General features: G+C 35.3%; 1 protein-coding gene across 2 annotated transcripts in view; it reads left to right on the top strand.

The window, feature by feature from the left end:
* Positions 1 to 218: 218 nt before the first annotated feature.
* Positions 219 to 19,577, top strand: part of LOC137634151 (WD repeat-containing protein 48) — a 52,296-nt gene continuing 32,937 nt past the window's right edge. Inside the window, exons 1-9 of one of the 2 annotated variants that reach the window (XM_068366398.1) lie at positions 219 to 305; positions 3,007 to 3,118; positions 9,509 to 9,725; positions 13,074 to 13,123; positions 14,452 to 14,614; positions 14,831 to 14,971; positions 16,186 to 16,340; positions 17,328 to 17,513; positions 18,621 to 18,818. In XM_068366398.1, the coding sequence (XP_068222499.1) occupies positions 3,065 to 3,118; positions 9,509 to 9,725; positions 13,074 to 13,123; positions 14,452 to 14,614; positions 14,831 to 14,971; positions 16,186 to 16,340; positions 17,328 to 17,513; positions 18,621 to 18,818 (1,164 nt within the window). In that variant the 5' untranslated portion in view covers positions 219 to 305; positions 3,007 to 3,064. Of the gene's footprint in view, positions 306 to 3,006; positions 3,125 to 9,508; positions 9,726 to 13,073; positions 13,124 to 14,451; positions 14,615 to 14,830; positions 14,972 to 16,185; positions 16,341 to 17,327; positions 17,514 to 18,620; positions 18,819 to 19,577 lie in introns of both variants that reach the window. The other variant, XM_068366397.1, reaches the window with a different exon arrangement.

The raw sequence follows: 19,577 nt of genomic DNA, 5'->3' as shown, positions 1-19,577 counted from the left end.
TAGTCCAACATTTCAAATGACGATGGGTCAAGTAGTAAAGTTTTGATAATATGGCGTACCTTTTTTCCAGGGAAATTAATAATGAAAAAATTACATAATAAGATATGCGTATTTAATGATATAAAAATGCCATTTGATATAATGTATTAAATAATTTAATTAAAGTTTACATAGATCTACAAGTTTCATTCTTGCGCTTTTCGTATGTCACTTTAGAGTTTAGTAGCCACAGGCTATCATGGTAAACAAACAAGTTCTAAGCTGGCTGAATTGCTGACAACTTAACAAATTACTAAGTGTAGGAGGTAGGTACAACCTTGTTACATTTAAATATAGAACTGGTGATGTAACCAGTTTATTATTATCTTATAGGTTTAATATATAATTGGTTATGGCTGCTGCGAAAATGCCGGGCGTATCATCTTCGAAACTGCTTCAGCGTTTCCATTAGGCCATCGGCCTTTACTGTAGCCTATCCCAGCCCGAGACTAGAAATTTAGTTACGTTAATGGTAGCCTTATGACTGAAACTATTACAATGTTATTATTACTTGTATTTCCCCCCTATGTTACGACGCTGTTTAATTTGATAAATAGTAGATCTAGGCAAAGTTCATGTCAGGTCTATGCCAGTACGATATGGGCAGCATTACTTAAAGCATTTAGTATTCTAGATTAAGGTTACTATCTAATCTCAAGCTACATCTAAATTAGCATACGCATTATACAATGTCACTAGAAACTAGGAAAGGTTTCTAGGAGTCTGGGTAGAATTATAGAATGGCTGCTTGTGACAGACGAGAAACTTTAGTACCTGTTTAAGCAACATTTTAATACTGGGGGAATGTGTAGGTATTTTGGTCACCAAACTTTTTTTTTCTGCCAGAATACTCGCCCACTTGGCTAACGTGCCTAGCACAACACTTACCAGCAGCCTGAAGAGTGGAGCGGCGAGATCATGTTTATTTGCGAGTGAAGTGACCCACGGCTGTAAAGACCATGGAGCCTTTGTATATTAGCGGCCAGTTCCTCATGCTTTCATTAAAAATGGACATCAACTAACTTAAACTTCCCCCTGACTTAACCTAACCTACAAGCCGTGTCCTTACCTACTTACCTAACGGGGGGCTAATGCCCTCTTGCGACCCCCCTTACACTGCCGTATTTTAAGTTAGACATAATAATACATACAGGTGGCCGCTATCATACATACACCCCAAGACCAGTAAATGCATAGCTAGTATTAGTTTATTGATCAACAACTTGTCAATACACTTGTTCGAGCCTTTGTATCTCAGGGGCCAGTCCCTCCCGCGTGGATAAAAAAATGAACGATCAACTAACCTAAATTTTCTCCCATAACCTAACCTACTTACCTAACGGGGCGCTAAGCCCTCTGTGACCCCCTTACACTGCCCTATTCTAAATTAGCTATAATAATACATACAGGTGGCCGCAATCATACATACACCCCCAATTGTTAGTGTGGTTGACGACAGACAAGGATAGGAATGATTCTCATTTTTTTGTCCTTTTAGTAGGTGCGTAACTTCAGTGGAGCCGAAATGGCAGATGGTGGGTAAACCCTTCTCACTTGTCAGTCAGCTAGGCATCCACTTTTCACTTTTGCAGCTAGTAGCGCACACATTCTTGTTGCTTCTAAGATTTTGGCTATTTTAATTTTTTGCTACTCATTTTCTAGAATAAATGGATAAATGTGCAGATAAGTTATTGTGTTTAGTTAAACACTGATATGCTGTATTTTCTGAGTAAAGCCATAAATGCCTGGACTGTTTATGTGCAAACCAGCAATTAGTCTAATTGTTCTTGTGCCTTTTAACTTACAGCTACTTAGGCCTATATGGCAACAGCAGAAACCTAAGAAAGTTAGTCTTCATTGGGTATCGCTGGTGCTTCCTCGGCGGCAGAAGGTTTTCCCTTTGCTAGGACCTCTGAGGCTGCCCTTGGGGTGTCTTTCATACTCCTTCTTTGCCTGTGGAGGTGCTGAAGGGTGTGGCATCTATTGATGATGTCTGCTGCTTGTGAAGACCCCTGTTTCTTTTTACTCCATTGGAGTAAGAAGACTTCTTTGGTGTCTTCTTGGGCATTACCAAGACATACATCAGAAAAGGTGTAGACCTGGCACTGCACAGGTCACGACCTGCTCTCGATACACAGATGATTGTGAACAATCACATCCCCTACAAGATGGACAGAGAGTGTGTGGATCTACAGCAAATTTACTGATAAATCAGTGGCAATGTCCGTTTCCCCCAGGAAGTACATATCTCTTGCTTCACTTCCATTACAAGCGAAACCAACAGCCAACATTCACTTCCCATTAGAAAAAGAGAATAGAAAAAGTTCGTTCAAAGCGCAAGAAGTACGTCTGTAGTAGTTTGCAGCCAAAATCTAAAATGAGCCTCTTCAGAGAGAGAGAGAGGGGGGGGGGGGGGGGGGGGGCTACATGCCTTTGGTCACCACCTGTCATTGAACTACAGTACTTTGTTAAATGATTTCAACTGCTGTCCAGTTCGCGGTAAAAACATCTCCCTATATAAAGGACTCAGTTTTATATCACCAGGAAAAATACAAATTACTTAAAATTTGTGATATTTTAAAGTATGTATCTAGTTCTATTGATTACTCCCAATCACAGAGTTGGACTTTGTAACATTGGTATCAGATTCAAAAGCCTTCCGACACTAAAAGTATAGGAGTGGCCTGTGAGTTTTGGTGTTTTTTTTGGATAGGACCGTACATCAATTCTAACGTTCTTAATGTTTTTATTAGTTTACTAGAGTTCTTAGGAAAAGATATATATTTACTGTGGATGTAAATATATTTAATTATCATAGACCATAAATTTTCTTGACTATCTTATTATTTTTTGTTTACTTCTTAAGGCCTTTTCATTTTAATTCACATAATAATAGATTATGATAGATGACTATGAACAGTTTTATATGAAGGTAATTTTTGGCTTTAATGAGTTTGTTTATTACAGGAAGTAATTATGACAGCGGGTGCAACGTAGTCGAGGAGGGTGTTAAGACCTCTACAAGATGTCCATGATTGCAGGTCACCGACAAAATAGTACTCATTCTACACGGAAAAAGGTTCAGGTTGGTTTATTTTTCCGTTTCAGTAGGACGGCAATAGTTTTACCTGTGTACTGTACCTTGGTTATTCACATTCACTTGTAATACAGGTTATCTCACAAACTACTGAATATTTTTTTTTCAACTAATTTTAGAGGTAATATAGCCTACACTAATGAGAATAAACGAGTTAAAGTAAATGATGCTAAACTTACATCTCAGTCCATGGGAAAAGTTTACACATTTTGGTAGAAAAGAAAAAAATTGTTGAGTAGTTGATTTATAAAAATCAGAAATGTGACAGAAAATATTTTTTTTTTTTTAGTGACCTGTAAAAGAAAAGGGCTATGAACCATTTCTTAACTGCACGCTGTAATAATCAAAATCTAAGAAGATAAAGGAGGCAAAACTCTAAGAATTAGAATCAATAACAATTTACAGAGAGAAATGATGGCACTGGTAAAAGCCACAACTGACAAAATTGAGAGTGTCATTCAGGTCAGCTGAATGCAATGCAAAGTTGCAGAATTAAGTGAGATGGATTATGGTGTATAGCCTCATCACTGAGTCTTGACATATATAGAAGAGGGTCTTGATCGGAACAAGTTACTGTAGCCTAGTTTCATTGGGATTTTCTTCCTGGAAATAGGGCATTTTATTATGATGGTAGTTGGAAAACTGTTTATGCATTTTGAATGAGTCAACTTTTAGGTACTGTAGCAGCCTATCATGAAGGGCTAAGTCATTATTAATTTCAAGAAGAGACAAAGAGACATCAGTTACAGTACTCTACAAACCAATATAGATGTCTCAATGTACTATACAGTACTTGGCTGTTAATAACTTATTCATCTTATGAATTTAAAAGAATACATTAGGTTAAGACAGTTGGCAATAGTTAAAGGTTGTTGAAAAGGAAATACAGTATAAGTATTGCTAGGGAAGTTTTTTTTTTTTATACAGAGGTAGCATTGCAAAGAATAGTTGCATTTTCTGGAAATCATGCAGATATTACCAGGAGACCAGGAGAAAGATTTTGTATAAGTGTGAATTTTGGCTGGAAGTGGGTTAGACAGAAAATGGTAGAGAATTCATAACACGTCTAATCCTTGTAGAGTAGTTGGTCACTTGGGGCCTTCGCTGTTTAAGCAATAATCTCGGAAAGATTTATTTTTTCAAATGAAAGGTCCCTTGGATTTTGTTCCTAGTCTTTTCTTTCTTTACCTGTGAAACTTTCTTCTTAAAATTTAAATGAGTAGATCATGATATGAGCTTAAGCTTCATCTCACATATAAAGCTTAAAGCATTTTTATTGGGAGATGTAAAAGGAACTAGAGTTCAGTACTGTAACTAGAATGGTTCCATTTCAGCTACCTTTAGTTGTATTTTTTATTTGCTAATTTTCAAACTTTCTGAGAACAATTGTCATTGCTGTCTGTTCACTCTCCAATTGAGCCCATTTCTTAGTTGGGCATGGCTTGGTAGTTGAAGGGGATAAATATTGATTCTTCCTTTTAGCTAACATTTAAGAGGATAACTACACTGTAGTTAATGTGTATGAATGATTGATTGTTTTGATTGGGATTATCTTGCATCATGAATACAAATAAGAATTTATTCAATAATTTGGCATTGACATTTAGTTTCCCCTAGAGGTTAAGAAATAAAGCAGTAGCAGATGCTAACTTAACTGGAACAGGGGGAGGACTCCAAAGAATGAGTTTTGTACAAAGGAAAATAATTGCATTTCATTAGTTTTCTATCATAAATGCGTCAGATCTGACCCTTTAAAATTTAGTTAAAAGTCAACATTTACTAAACAGGTGGGGTTTTCATGATGACCTAAGGCAAAGGTGTCACACCAGGCAAGTTAGGTGACCCTCAAGACAAATTTTATTCAAATGTTTTAACATGCATTAAATCCAAGCTTACCTGTTTTGATGATGAGCACAGATGGATAAGTGTTGAAGGCACTTACACAACATTCACCTTTCTTAGAGATTTGACCAGTATGAGGCTTTACTACAGGATCATGCTTGATTTTCACTGAGATGTAAGTTGTTAAGTTTATATAGTTGGATGCAGTTTTAAAAGGAACTTGAACATGTCTCTACTCCAGTTTAATTTCCAGGTTGTCTTTGGATGTAACAAGTTAGATATCAGAGGGCATCTCACGTACCTAATTGTTTTCTGAAGGCATGCTGGCTGTTGGGAAGCCAGTTTCTATATTTGGCTACCAGCATTCATAACAAGTATCAAATTACCTTACTCTATTACCTCTCATGTTTGTAAATATAATTTTGTAAAAAAAAAAAACTTATAAAATGTGCTCCAGTTTTGGGAAAGGTCCCAATACTATTGTCCATCAACTAATATGGGAGTTTATAACTGAGTAAAAGATGACATAAAATGAAATCCCTTATACAAATTGGCATAATACACTGCAAAGGGTATTTGCATTTGTATGCTTAACATATGCACATCCACTTGTATACAGTACTGTACAGAGTATGTACCATAAATCATCTAATTTACTTATAATACATAAATCAATAGACAAGTTATAATGTAGTTGGTAAGAGGTTCCGTTTAAGAAATCCATAGTAATAAAAAGCCTGTACATAGTTATTCATCCTTCTTAATCGTATCTTTGTATATACTGTAGTAGATATCAGTAGTATTAACATAAATTTTAGGCATAGAATTATTGTAGGTATTATAGAAAAAGTAGATCAGTAAATATTGTATAGACATCTAAATTTATCCTCTTGCAATTGGCTTTCATTTATGTAAATGAAAATTTAACTGGATTTATATTAAATTTGAAGCTAGTCCTGCTCCTAACTTTTACATAAATGTTTGTAGCTACCATATGTCTTTGGAAATAATAACAGTTATCAACAATGTTTTTGTTTATTAAGGTAAAATCGTTCTCTGGTCATCTTTATTTGTTTAGTGTGCATGATGCACAACAAGTTTCATTTTGTCATTTTGGAAATTGGCACATTTTTGTTTTTGTTTCCATTCATAAGTTTTCAAATTTGGGAAAGTGAATTCTATGACTATGAAAGGCCAATTTCTGTTCATCTTTATGGGAAATAGTTGAAAAATCCCAATTTGGTGAACTTTATTTTGTAGTTTCTTGCATATAGAGAAATTAGTTTTTAGCCAATATCCATATGTAGTAATTGTGCCAATGATTGTTTATATTGATTTTAAGGGGAGAGCTTTAAATGCCAGGTACTGTATTATGTTGTATGTAGTCAGTTAGTAGTTAGCAGCCACAATAAATCATCTATTGTAGGCTCTAGGTGCTATGATAGGATTTGCTTTTAGTTGTTTTTTAGCTGTACTTCCAACCTGTTATTAGAGATAAGAGCATCAACTTATAGCTGTAGGTCGTGTTAGTGGCTATTTCTTTTTGATCAATGTAGAGAAGATCTCAAAATTGCAGGTGACCTTAATATGCTATTCATTAAACAAGAGATATAAGTTTATTTAAATATGTAGGAATGAATTTGAATCTTATTTTAAACAATAACACTGTAAGGTTTTCTAGCAGTTTATATATACAGTGATACCTCGGTACTCGACCATAATCCGTTCGAGATCCGTGTTCGACCTCCGATTTGTTCGAGTACCGAATTTTTTTTCCCCATAAGAAATAATGGTATATATTCTATTCCGTTCCCAAGCACTCGAACAGGCCCAAAATATTAATAAAACGTGTACCTAAACAACAATAATTATCTAAATGTGTATGAAATTGGTCAGAAAATCCTATAAAACAATTTTAAACCATTTACTGTACTAAAATAAAACAATTTTAAACCATTTTCTGTACTGTAGTGAACATACCTTTGAGCAGCGGTTCGATGGCATACAGGGATGGATGTGGAGAGGATGGAAGGGGGAGGTTACTGCTTGGAAGGAGAGTCCCCTTCCATGATGTGGCGGGGTAGTTCTCCTTCAGGAGTTGTTTCTCTCTCCAATGAAAGGGTGGGCAGATCTATTTCAGGGGTTTCTTCTCTTCTTTGTCTCTTCTTTGGAGGAGAAACAGGCTTTGATGTAGCAGCTTTCTTTTCTTTTGTGAAAAACTGGTCTATTGTTAATTGTTTCTTCCTCCTCTGCAGTATTCTTCGAAAATGATACATGACACTATCATTAAACATATGCACTGCCCGGTTTGCTACTGCAATTTCTGGGTGGTATTTTTCAGCAAAAGCCTGCACATCTGCCCACTTGGAACAAATTTCATTGATGAGAGAACTTGGAACATCCTCCCTTACCTCATCCTCTTCTGAAGATTCCTGCTCCACAATCAGATCCTGCTGCTGTTGTTGTTGCAGGTGCAACAATTCCTCCACAGTCAACTCGGTAGAATGGCTTTCTACAAGCTCATCAATATCATCCTTGTCGACCTCAAGCCCCAAACTCCTGCCCATGACAACAATTTCCTCAACGACATCAGTGTCATCAGAAATTACAGGGGTAGCAGTGCTTGGACCCGCCTCTGGTTGGAAACCTTCAAACTCCCTCTCTGTGACACATGATGGCCACAGCTTACGCCAGGCAGAGTTCAATGTCCTATAGGTCACACCTCGCCAAGCTTGGTCAATCATGTTAACAGAGTTGAGGATGCTGAAGTGTTCCTTCCAGAATTCCTTTAGGGTCAACTTCGTGTCACTGGTCACTTCAAAACACTTTCTGAAAAGGGCCTTGGTATAGAGTTTTTTGAAGTTTGAAATGACCTGTTGGTCCATGGGCTGGAGTATGGGAGTAGTATTGGGGGGCAAGAATTTGATTTTGATAAAGCTGTATTCTTCTTTCAAGTCATCCTCGAGACCTGGAGGATGTGCAGGAGCATTGTCCATAACCAGAAGACATTTCATTGGCAAGCTCTTTTCAATGAGGTAAGCCTTAACCTGGGGGGCAAACACTTCGTTTATCCACTCAGTAAAGAATTGTCTTGTGACCCAAGATTTAGTGTTCGAGCGCCACATAACTGGTAGTGCACTTTTACAAATATTATTTCGTTTGAACACCCGGGGGTTGTCCGAGTGGTACACTAACAAGGGTTTGATCTTGCAATCGCCACTTGCATTTGCACACAGCAACAATGTTAGCCTATCTTTCATTGGCTTGTGACCTGGCATCTTCGTCTCGTCCTTGGTAATGTACGTATTGGCTGGCATTTTCTTCCAAAATAACCCAGTCTCATCACAATTAAAGACTTGTTGTGCGATCAAATTTTGTTCATTTATGTACCGATCGAATTCCCCCACGTATTTATCGGCTGCAATTTGATCCGAACTAGCTGCCTCCCCATGCCTAGTAACACGATGAATACCTGTTCTATTACGAAACTTTTCAAACCAACCCCTGCTCGCTTTAAATGTAAATGAATCACTTTCACTGGTACTCGGACTTTTCTTCACTAATTCTTCATAGATATGCAACGCTTTTTCACAAATGAACGCTTCACTAACACTTTCCCCGGCCAACTGTTTTTCTTTAATAAATATTAAAAGCAACTTTTCCATCTCCTCAATCACTTGTGGCCTTTGCTTAGTTACCGCCGTAACTCCCGTTGCAACATTCGCCTTCTTAATCATTTCTTTATGCTTTAAAAACGTAGAAATGGTCGACTTCGCCATTCCGTATTCTACCGCTAAATCGGACACTCGTACACCATTCTCATATTTCGCTATAATTTCCTTCTTCAACTCGATCGTTGTTCGCACTGTTTTCCTCTTCTCCTTCCCCTTAACACTCATTACTTTCTTGGGACTCATTATGAAAGCTAAAAAAGCAATTAAAAGCACTGAAAATCACTAAATCACAACGAATGCTGATCGCGCGTTGTCTGAGTGACGCTCTCGAGAGAACTGATGCTTCCCGAACAAGCGAGAGTGGCCGAGATGGCGCGATCATCACAAAGCCCATGCGGTCGTCACGTGTTCGGCTGGTCGAGTACCGAATTTTTGGTCGAGCACCGCAGCAAAAATTTCTCGAAAATTTTGGTCGAACTCCGAATTGTTCGAGTATAGAGTCGTTCGACTACCGAGGTATCACTGTAAATTAAAAATAGAAAAATCAGGCTAGTCAAGTGTGTGTTGCATGACGGCATGTGGTTCATTCTCACTTTGCACTACAAACAATAGCCCTATGATATGTAGTCAGTTTGTGTGGCCTTTTTTGTACACTGGGAAAATATAGTATAGCCTACTGAAACTTATTTTATTCAAAGTAAGAATATGTTAAAGAAAATTTGTTTAGTTAGCAATTTAATTGTGTTTTGAATATTAATTGCTATGTTTTAGGAAAATGAAGTCATGGATGAAAGCAATAATAATTCTGCATCAGCAGTTCGAATATGATTAATATTTTTCGACTGTCATATTTCAGATTTCTTTCGTGATCCGAGATGAGATAGAGAAATTTCACCGTTCTTCCGTAAATTCCCTTCAGTATGATGCTTATCTCCAACGGCTATACTCTGCTGGTAGAGATTCCATCATACGGATATGGAACTGCAAAAACCAGAAGGAGCCTTACATCCAGTCCATGGAACATCATACGGACTGGGTCAATGACATTGTTCTTTGCTGTGGAGGGAAAAACTGTAAGTCGCTGAGTACTGCTCATTCTTTTTTTGGGGGAAGAAAAATTTTGTTGTTAAGAATATTTTAATATTTTGTCTGGTGATTTTTAGTTAAAGAAAAAGAAAAAAACTTTAGCTGTTATCAGAAATCCCAAACTATACATTGTTAGAAAAAAAATTCCCATTCTTTTGGTTTTTTTGTTTCATCCAGATTGATCAGTTTTTGGAGGTATTAGGATTAGATGATCAGAAACTATAGTTGTGAGTTATGGCCTTTGGTAGTTTATGAATTACCGTATTTGACGGCCTATAGGACGCACTTTTTTCCCAAAATTTTGGTTAAAAAGATCGCCCTGCGTCTTATATATCGTAGGTGAAGTTTGAGACCTACCGTCGGCTTAGGGTAATCTAACCCAGCTTACGCTAGATACTTTTACCTGTACTAAACTCCATACATCCTTATTTTATCTTTATTGCTGGTATTATTTTATTATATCCAGTGCCTTAAAAATGAATTCGTTAAAATGAAAGCAATTTAAACTGAAAATGCTGTGACTTTTGTTTTATAAACATTAGCTGACAAAATGTAAACATCGAGTTATGGTTGCATTTTCAGTAATCTTTTAACTTTCTGTTTTCGTAGCCTTTGATAATTTTAATGGTATTGTTCATAACGGTAGTCCTCAAATTTTGATTAGCATATTTATTTTTCATTAAAAATCCTCCATGATTCGAATTATCCTCACCATTTTTCCAATCAGTCACCATCTTCTCTGTCACGTCATATTGTCATTAGCGGTACTTTATTATTGTTGACTAAACACAATCAAAATGGCTTTTCTGTTATGCGCCGTGTAAATTTTTTTGGGGAGTAAAATATTTGTAATAACATCTTTACCAAAAGCTCTTAATATTGTTAGATATCGTTCGAATGTGTAAAGGAGTTTGTTTGTTCATTATGTTCGGCTATGAAACGTAACCAAAACGTTTTCTGTTCTAGGCAGCGTTTGTTAGGAAAAACTTTATATATAAACGCTCTTATTTCAATTATTTTGAATTACTAAAGACAAAGTAAGTAAAATAAAATTAATAAGATTATTATTTCATAACCAATACTTGGTAAGATATCTGTTGCTGCAAAAGCTAACTTATACAGATGTGTAAATGCGTTCTTTTGTTCGTTATGAAGGGTAATGAAATGTAAACAAAGCAATGGTTTTGGTTTATTGTTGCGTGTTTAGCAAAAGCATGACATAAAATGGTTTTTATTTAATTTATTTTGGATTTTAAAGTATACAACAAAAGATAGCCTATGCAGTAATGGTCGTCATGTGCGCGGAAATATACGATATGTTTCTGCTTGTGTAATGAACAGCTAGACTATTTTCAACAATATATGCTTAAATACACTAAAAACTTTTCCTGATTCTGACCTGCTGAAATGAGGGTGAATCTTATAGGCCGTCAAATACGGTACTTTTTATTGTTTGTCTGTTGTCTTATCCTACATGTTAAAGTTTTTATGAATGATATGATGTTTAGTATTTATATATGTTTATGATGCTTATTTTGTTTTTCTTTCTGATTACTTTTTATTTTACAATTTATTATGTTTTATATTGATGTAATTGTATGCTCTTGGTCCCCCTTTTTCTAAGCCCTGAAAAGAACACTATCCCATCTTAGTGTTATCTTGCTTAGGCTGCTGTTCTTGGAGGGCAAAGGCATACCTAATATTGTATAAATACAATGCAGTAAAATATACAGCTAAGTAGCAAGACTCATGAAATCGAGTGTCAACTCTAGGAGCGCAAAATTACCTTCTTTATTGAAGGCTAATTGCTTACTAATGGTAATAAATCTCTCAGCCTCGAACACTTCAAAGAATGAAAAGTTGCCCTGTACTGTATTTTGATGACAAATGGATAAGTTATATAATTTTCTTAATTTTTCTTTAGAATATTTCAAGTATTAAAATATCCAAAGGGAAGGTAGGGGAAACTTTGGGGGCCATAAAATCTAAACTATTGCAAATTTCTTACTAAAACTGTATATGTGTTGGTGAGAGTGTTGCCACAACACACACCAACTTTAAAAAAAAAAAAAAAACTCATACTACTATTTTATTTCTCGAACAATTTATTTCATTTAGGAACAGATTAAGAGTTTTACAATGGAAATTTTCTTATTATAGATATGGCCTTTTAAGCAGTAATTTCCCTCAACACGGGATCATAAGGACATAATAATAATATTTCAGGGTTATTTACTAAGCAGTGGTAAGCCCCTTCCCTCAAATCTAGAATTATATAAGTTACATACATACATATACCAAAGGCACTTCCCCCAATTTTGGGGGGTAGCCGACATCAACAAAGAAACAAAACAAAAAAGGGACCTCTACTCTCTACGTTCCTTCAGCCTAACCAGGGACTCAACTGAGTTCAGCTGGTACTGCTAGGGCGCCACAGCCCAACCTCCCACATTATCCACCACAGATGAACCTTCATAATGCTGAATCCCTGTACCAAATGTCTACACATGAGTAAGACAGTGCTAGCATAATACATTCTCTTATTTATGCTTTAGGCTTATTTAGCTATTGTCTTTAATGCTTAAGGCATCTTTCAGCTTAAACATAACTTAAGAATTGTAAATATGTAAACGAGCAGATAAAAAATAATGATGAATGTAACAGAAAAGTACAGCAAACGTTTATTTATGATGCTATCGCAGAAGAAGAAAATTACCTTCGATTTTTGATGGAATCAGAAAATTGTGTTGCTTGAGTCTGAGATACTCAGATAAGTATCTATTTGCAAATTCTTGAAGAAAAGTAAGTAAATAGGTACCCTGGACAGAAAATGGTTGTGTAAGGGACCAAATACACTTGGGTAAATATAGAAAAAAGGACGTTTCAGAGATGGAACAAATTGTTTTCATTAAAAAAATCTATTTGAAATATGAAATTTTGACATTCTCCTTGTCAAAAATGCAATATCTGAATTAACAAAATTCCAGGCATAGGTTGGGAGTTGCACCCCTTCAGATATATTCAAATAAAAGAAATTAGATGTTCTGAATCTTAGTAATTTTATCTCATTGTATTTTTCAGCATTATGATTTTAGACCAAGGAGTGTGGATTATAAACATTATAATGGAATAGAGTAAATAATTTTTGGGATAGAGTTTTTATATTTTTAGAGATATTGAAAACTTAGCATTGAGGTGATAAAACTTCCAACTATATTTGATATCTTTATGAGGACCAAATGTCAATGATAATGATCCTTAGTAGTTTTATATACTAGGTACTTGTATTATTTTTCATTTATTTACTAATCTATTTTTCATTTATCTTCTTTCAGTAATATCAGCTAGCTCGGATACAACAGTTAAGGTCTGGAATGCTCACAAGGTAATATGATTTGTTTATTATATTTAAAGTGCTGTTAATGTTTTCTATTATTCCATCTTGGTATGACATTTTTACCAAGTAGCAGGTCTTTGTATATTTTGCTTATTGCCCTCCTTACTATCCAATTATAGAATACCATGTTTCTCTCCATTTTATGTCCATCCTTCATCCTCTACATACCTCAACCATATCCCATACCTGTTCCAACTTAATATTCTCATCACTTTAAACCATGGTTCCAAAACATATCGTCCTGCTATCTTTCTATCCTTACCCTTGATTTTTAAAACTTGAGACTCATATTGTCCCAAATGTTGCAAGGGTCACCATTCTTCATCTGTCAGACATAAAGAAGAGAGGGTTGTCTCATTAGGTACATTCCCTCCCGCCCTCAAACATATATTAATCAATAACCTTACTTTTCCTAGTTATGAATTGATATTACATCTTAGCCTTTGTTTAATAGGTGTTCGTATCAACGATTGCTTTTCCAACTCGTTATTGCCTGCCTCATTGATAGATTGCAAATGTTGATCTACTTTTATCTTATGAACTTATTTTTTAACATATAATTTTGTCACATTTCTCAGAAAGAAATAAAGAAACCCTAACCTCTCAATACTACAGTTTACCTGCTCTATGAGACTGCTTCCCCTTTGCAGTGTACATGGAGAGGTGAGAAACATAACCATAATTTGTATATGATGTTACTTATACAGTATTACAAAACACATCACAGGGAAGATTTGAAACATACTTTAATAATTATTTACCAAAGTTATTATAATCCACAAATGTAGATATACCTAGATGCTCCCAAAAATGCAATATTCAGGCTGACTGAAGCACGTCAACACAAATAGTATGAGATCATGAAGTGGCCCATTGGTGATGGCCCTGCCTGGTGATTGGCAAACTGGGGTTCAAGTCCCATTCAGACTCATTAGTTTCTTTAGTAGCTGCAACCAATTATCCTTGTAAACTAAGGATTGGGTGTTTTGGTGAGCCTATAGGGTTACCTGCTGAGTCATCAGCAGCCATTGCCTGGCCCCCTTGGTCCTAGCTTGGGTGGAGAGGTGCCTTGGGTGCTGATTATATATATATAGGGTCAGTCTCTAGGGCATTATTCTGCTTGCTCAGGCAATGTCACTGTCCCTTGCCTCTGCCTTTCAATACAGTATAGGTATATGGATGTTAGTTTTATTGTTTAGAATGAATAAATTCTCTGCTATCAAATGTAGGTTTTATTTGCATAACTGTTAACTCCTTTTATATCATCTTAATTCTAAGACCAATAAAGAAATATATATGAGTTTTTTCATTGACAGGGTTTTTGTATGTCAACGTTGAGAACCCATAAAGATTATGTGAAAGCACTGGCCTATGCGCGTGATAGAGAGCAAGTTGCTTCGGCAGGGTTAGACAAAGCCATCTTCCTATGGGATGTTCAAACATTAACTGCACTTACAGCAAGTAATAATACTGTCACAAGTAAGTATAATGGTTACAAAATTATACAGTAAGTAATGATATTGTTGCCAGTATGTAAAATAGTTCCAGTAAAATAATAGAATTCTAATTAACCTGGTATCAGCAAAGATAAGTAAAGTAATATACAGCATAGTGAAAATACTGATTGTAATATATATAAGGAAGGAAAGCTCTCACTCAAGCAGTATTGTAGATCACGGAAATTTTCTGTTGCAGCATCCTCACTCAATGGCAATAAAGATTCCATTTATAGCTTGGCAATGAATGCCCCAGGCACAGTCATTGTCAGTGGTAGTACTGAAAAGCAGCTTCGAGTTTGGGATCCCCGCACTGGAAATAAATTGATGAAACTTAAAGGTATGTCAGCAGTACATTTTTCAATCATTCAGACATAAGCTTTATTAAAGATAGTTTGGCAGTTGGTTATTGTTTGAATTTTCTATGGCATATAATCATATATGTGAAGACAGTTGTTACTTTTTAGTTAAAAGAATATTCTTACTTTTCTTGTGAGGTTTCGAAATTGGTAAGGCATGATGTATCCCTGTAATGATATTAATGTCCTGTGGTTAAGGGGTTTTGTATCTTATTTTCCACAACCAAGGACCTTGTTATCTGTAACACATACAGTTCGAGCTTCTCGTGTGTGTGAAATTATTATGTATAACTTGCTGTGATTACCTAGTATATGACCTTTTGTTCATGTTTTTACGCTTTACAAAAATAAATTCTATTTACTGTACTGCTGAACACATTATAACAATAAGTAACTAGTTATAGTTAAGAAAGCACAGTAAAATTAGAATGATTACAAATTTAACGTTTATATTCCCACCGTTGATGAAAATACATAGAATTATAAAGAATTGAAAGGCAAAGTATACCTGTACTATGGATTAATGAAACTGTCAAGACTATTACTTGAGATCTGGTAGTGGCTAAAGCCCTTGTATGCCCTATCTGTGAAACACCACTATAATCCTGTAAACAAAGCTTAGGTTAGCTCTGGGTTCAGGCTTTTCTAATTAAATAAAATAAAAAACTTTCAACAAAAGATCATACCTATATAAAAAGGAAGAATATATTGATGAAAAAACTGAGTGGTACAGGATTGGACCTATGGTAATGTAGTGGAGGCAAATATGCTGTTGTGGTTTATAATAAAAAGAAAAGATGAAGTTGATATAACATTGTACATTGTTGCAAGAGAAGAGTGCTGGTCAAAAGACAGTAATATATTGAATTATGTCATATGTAAATCTTTGAACTTGAATGAATTCTGATGGAAATTTATGAATTTTAAGACATTCTAGGTTTACTCATTATTTAATGACAATACTAGATGAATCCCTTGACAATCGTCATAACATTATGTTATCAGTATCTTGAAAACTCACTTATGTTATTTTTAACTGGAGAAACTTTATTTTATTTCTGTTAAAACTATTCAGTAGTTTGGGACCCCACCAATTAAATGCAGTTTCACTGTGGCATCCTTAAGCAGAGCTGCAAGATAATTACCATTTATGTATCCATTAAGCATCATAAATATCAAATTTATTTTCTTCCAGGCCACACAGATAATGTTAAAGCACTCTTAGTAAATCGGGATGGCACGCAAGTTTTATCAGGTAGCTCAGATGGTACAATAAAGTTATGGTCTCTGGGTCAACAACGTTGTATCACTACAATCCGGATTCATGAAGAAGGCATCTGGGCATTACAGGTAGGAATTATCAAAGCCAGTTTGTCCTATGAATGTTGCAAATTTCAATGTCACTGACACTTAGTTTTCAATTAATCATATTTGTGGGGTGGTTGTGGCCTGATTGGTAACATCTCTGCCTGGTGTTTGCCAGACTGGGTTTCGAGTCCCACTCAGACTCGTTAGTGCCTTTAGTGTCTGCAACCTTACCATCCTTGTGAGCTAAGGTTTGTGGGTGCCTATAGGTCTATCTGTTGAGTCATGAGCAACCATTGCCTGGCCCTCCTTGGTCCAGCTCTGGTGGAGAGGGGGCTTGGGCGCTGATCATATAATATTTGGTTAGTCTCTAGGGCACTGTCCTGCTTGCTAGGGCAGTGTCACTGTCCCTTGCCTCTGCCACTCATGAGCGACCTTTAAACCTTTAAACCCCTTCACTTTGCCTTCACTTTGAGGCATTAGATCAGTAGCTGTATATGAGATTTGTCACCATTGGATATATACAGTATGCAAACTTATTCTATGATAACTTATACATCCATGTTTATTTGTTTTACTGCTGATTACAGAATAAATTTTTCAAAAGTTTTCTTTTTCTATTGTGTTTTACTCTACTGTAACAAAATCATGGCACATTCATGTACTTTCCCTTTGAAAAACCTTTGTATTCATTGTTTTGTTTTTTTTAGATATTTTTGTTGTTGTTTTATTCTAAATAATAGTAAAACACTGTGATTATATGTCTAAAATGAGCTGGAGGCTTAAGTTAAGGATATTAGACTTGAGAACTTTTGAACTAAAAGAACCCACTTTTAGATATCATTCATAAATAGGGGACTTACTGTACAACTATCATATGTTACATTTCAATAGGTCATAATGTTAACTATGTAATGATATGTTCCTGAAGTGTTTTACGGATTGCCTTTTTATATTTTTTAGGTTTAATTACTTGTGAATTGTTTGTATGATAAATTATCACTTTCATGTTTTTTTTTTTTTTTTTTACAGGCCAATGAATCATTTAGCACAGTGTTTTCAGGTGGCCGAGATAAGCGAATATACATGTGTGAAACTCGTTCACCAGATAAGCATGTGTTCCTCTGTCAAGAGTCGGCACCAATATTAAAAATGCTTCTTACTCCAGATAATTCATCGTTGTATGTAGCTACGACCAACTCTGCCATTAAGTGCTGGGTAAGTAGAAAGTGTTAGTTTTAATTATTGTCAGGATCTCTCAATGTAACATCTTTTCCTAATGACAAATATGCCATTAGTTATATAGATAGTCAACATTTTACATAGAAATAAAAGGAAGCATAAATTTGATATGTAAGAAGTTTTTTAACTAAGTAAGTAATTACATCTACAGTATGTCATTCTAGCAAATAAAGATCAGAATGTTTATATTTTTTCTCTATTTTCTTTAGAAGTTGGCCATATATGAAGTTGAGTATTGAAGGTTATGTTTTGTGAAAGGGTTTGAGAGGTCAGTGAAGTGTGGAGAATCCTGGCCAAATGTATAAAGAAGGAAGATGTGGAATGAATGGACTGAGTGAGAGTTTTGATACAGCAAATAAGAGACAACCATTTTATATTGCAAAGAGAATGATGAAGAAAGAAAGAAAATATGTAAAATAGCAGAATTTAAAAGGAATAGAAGAAGTAATAAAACATTTGTTACTGTTAAAAAAGGGAATATATATTAAGTTGAGGAGATTATGTTGGTTGTGGTCTGGCAGTGGAAATATAGATCAAGATCTCAATGTTTGTGAAGAGAAGGGGCTAGAATCAAATAAATATGTAAGTGGCATAATGAAAACCAGTAGGCAGATCCAGAATATCATGAAAATAATGGTATGGATAAGGTAGGTCTGATGGGAATTCTGGTAGAAATTGACCCGACTCCAGTATGGATGAAATCGGACATAAAAACTTGAATAATGATGATGTTGAATGTAAGGTGTACACTGATGAATAAGACATCCTGATAGGTTTATAAGATGAAAAATGGTAAGGCAAATTATTTTTAGAAATTGTGATTTTGAGAGCAATAGCGGGTAAAATTATTCTGTTAGTAAGCAGAAAAAATCACAATGTACAGTAAGATCTTTAATTTTGTACATAATGAAGACAAACAAAACTTATTGAGACTGAAACTGTGGTAATACTAAAGTTGAAGACTCGTGAATGTAAGTTTTAAAATCAGATATTTTTCATGTTGAAAAAAGTGAGTGTAGATTTTTAGAAGTGGTTTGAATCGTTTACACATTTAGGTAATTAATTTTCTTTTGCCATCCTCAGCCATTGAACAATAGGTTATCACACGTTGAAGATTATTGTGATAATGAAGATGAACAAGAAATTCGTCCGGTGATGTCACAACCTGACTGGAGCATTCGTGGCGGTCCGTCCATCAAGCAGTATGCTGTGCTCAATGACAAGCGCCACCTTTTAACTAGAGATACGGAGGAGAATGTAGTATTATGGGATATCCTTAAGGTACGTTATGATATCTGTAGTAAAATCAATTTTTTCGAAAATAGCTGTCAATTTTATTTAGTGTGTGAAGGTTTATGGGCATTTATGGGTGTGCCCAGTACATCGAACCCCCACCAAATTAATCAAGGCTTTTCTTTCCCAATGCTAGCTGTATTCTTTAAATACACCTTAACTGCTTTAATCAGACTAAAATCTATCTTTTCACTTCCTACTTCCTTACCTTTTGAGATGATATAAAAAAATGTAGTAAAAATTTTGTCTTGAAATCATTCTTGGCTCTAAAACCTAGCATAAGTGATAGTACCATCATATTTGTTGTAAATCCCACATATTTTGAATGAGCTTTCAATTTAATAATACCTTTAGCAGATGCTATAGCTTCTGGGCTGTAAGATCCTTGAAGGACAGTCCAACCAACAGTTTGAAATGAAGACCTTTTCAATACTGTAATACCACTTCTAAATTCCAATGTGCCGATCTAATGAAAGAGTTCGTTCAATAGCAAAAGACTAGAAAACATCTGTGACAACACCTGAAGAGGATAAATTCAATCCTGCATGTTTGCGAATTGACTTAGAGCTTTTGATACCTGAAAGAGATTTTCTTATCATAAAGGAGGAAACACAAACAGGTTTTGGTCACTAAAATTCCTCTGTATTTGCACCAATCAAAATGTACATACCATTTCCACTGGTATAACTATTTGCTAGATTGCCATTTGGAACTAAGATAGAGCATTACTATAATGATAGAACCACG

This window comes from Palaemon carinicauda, chromosome 44 (genome assembly GCF_036898095.1).
Source record: "Palaemon carinicauda isolate YSFRI2023 chromosome 44, ASM3689809v2, whole genome shotgun sequence".
Classification (NCBI taxonomy): Eukaryota; Metazoa; Arthropoda; class Malacostraca; order Decapoda; family Palaemonidae; genus Palaemon; species Palaemon carinicauda.
The sequence above is the reverse complement of the archived record's forward strand: the minus strand, read 5'-3'. Positions and strand labels throughout refer to the sequence as shown.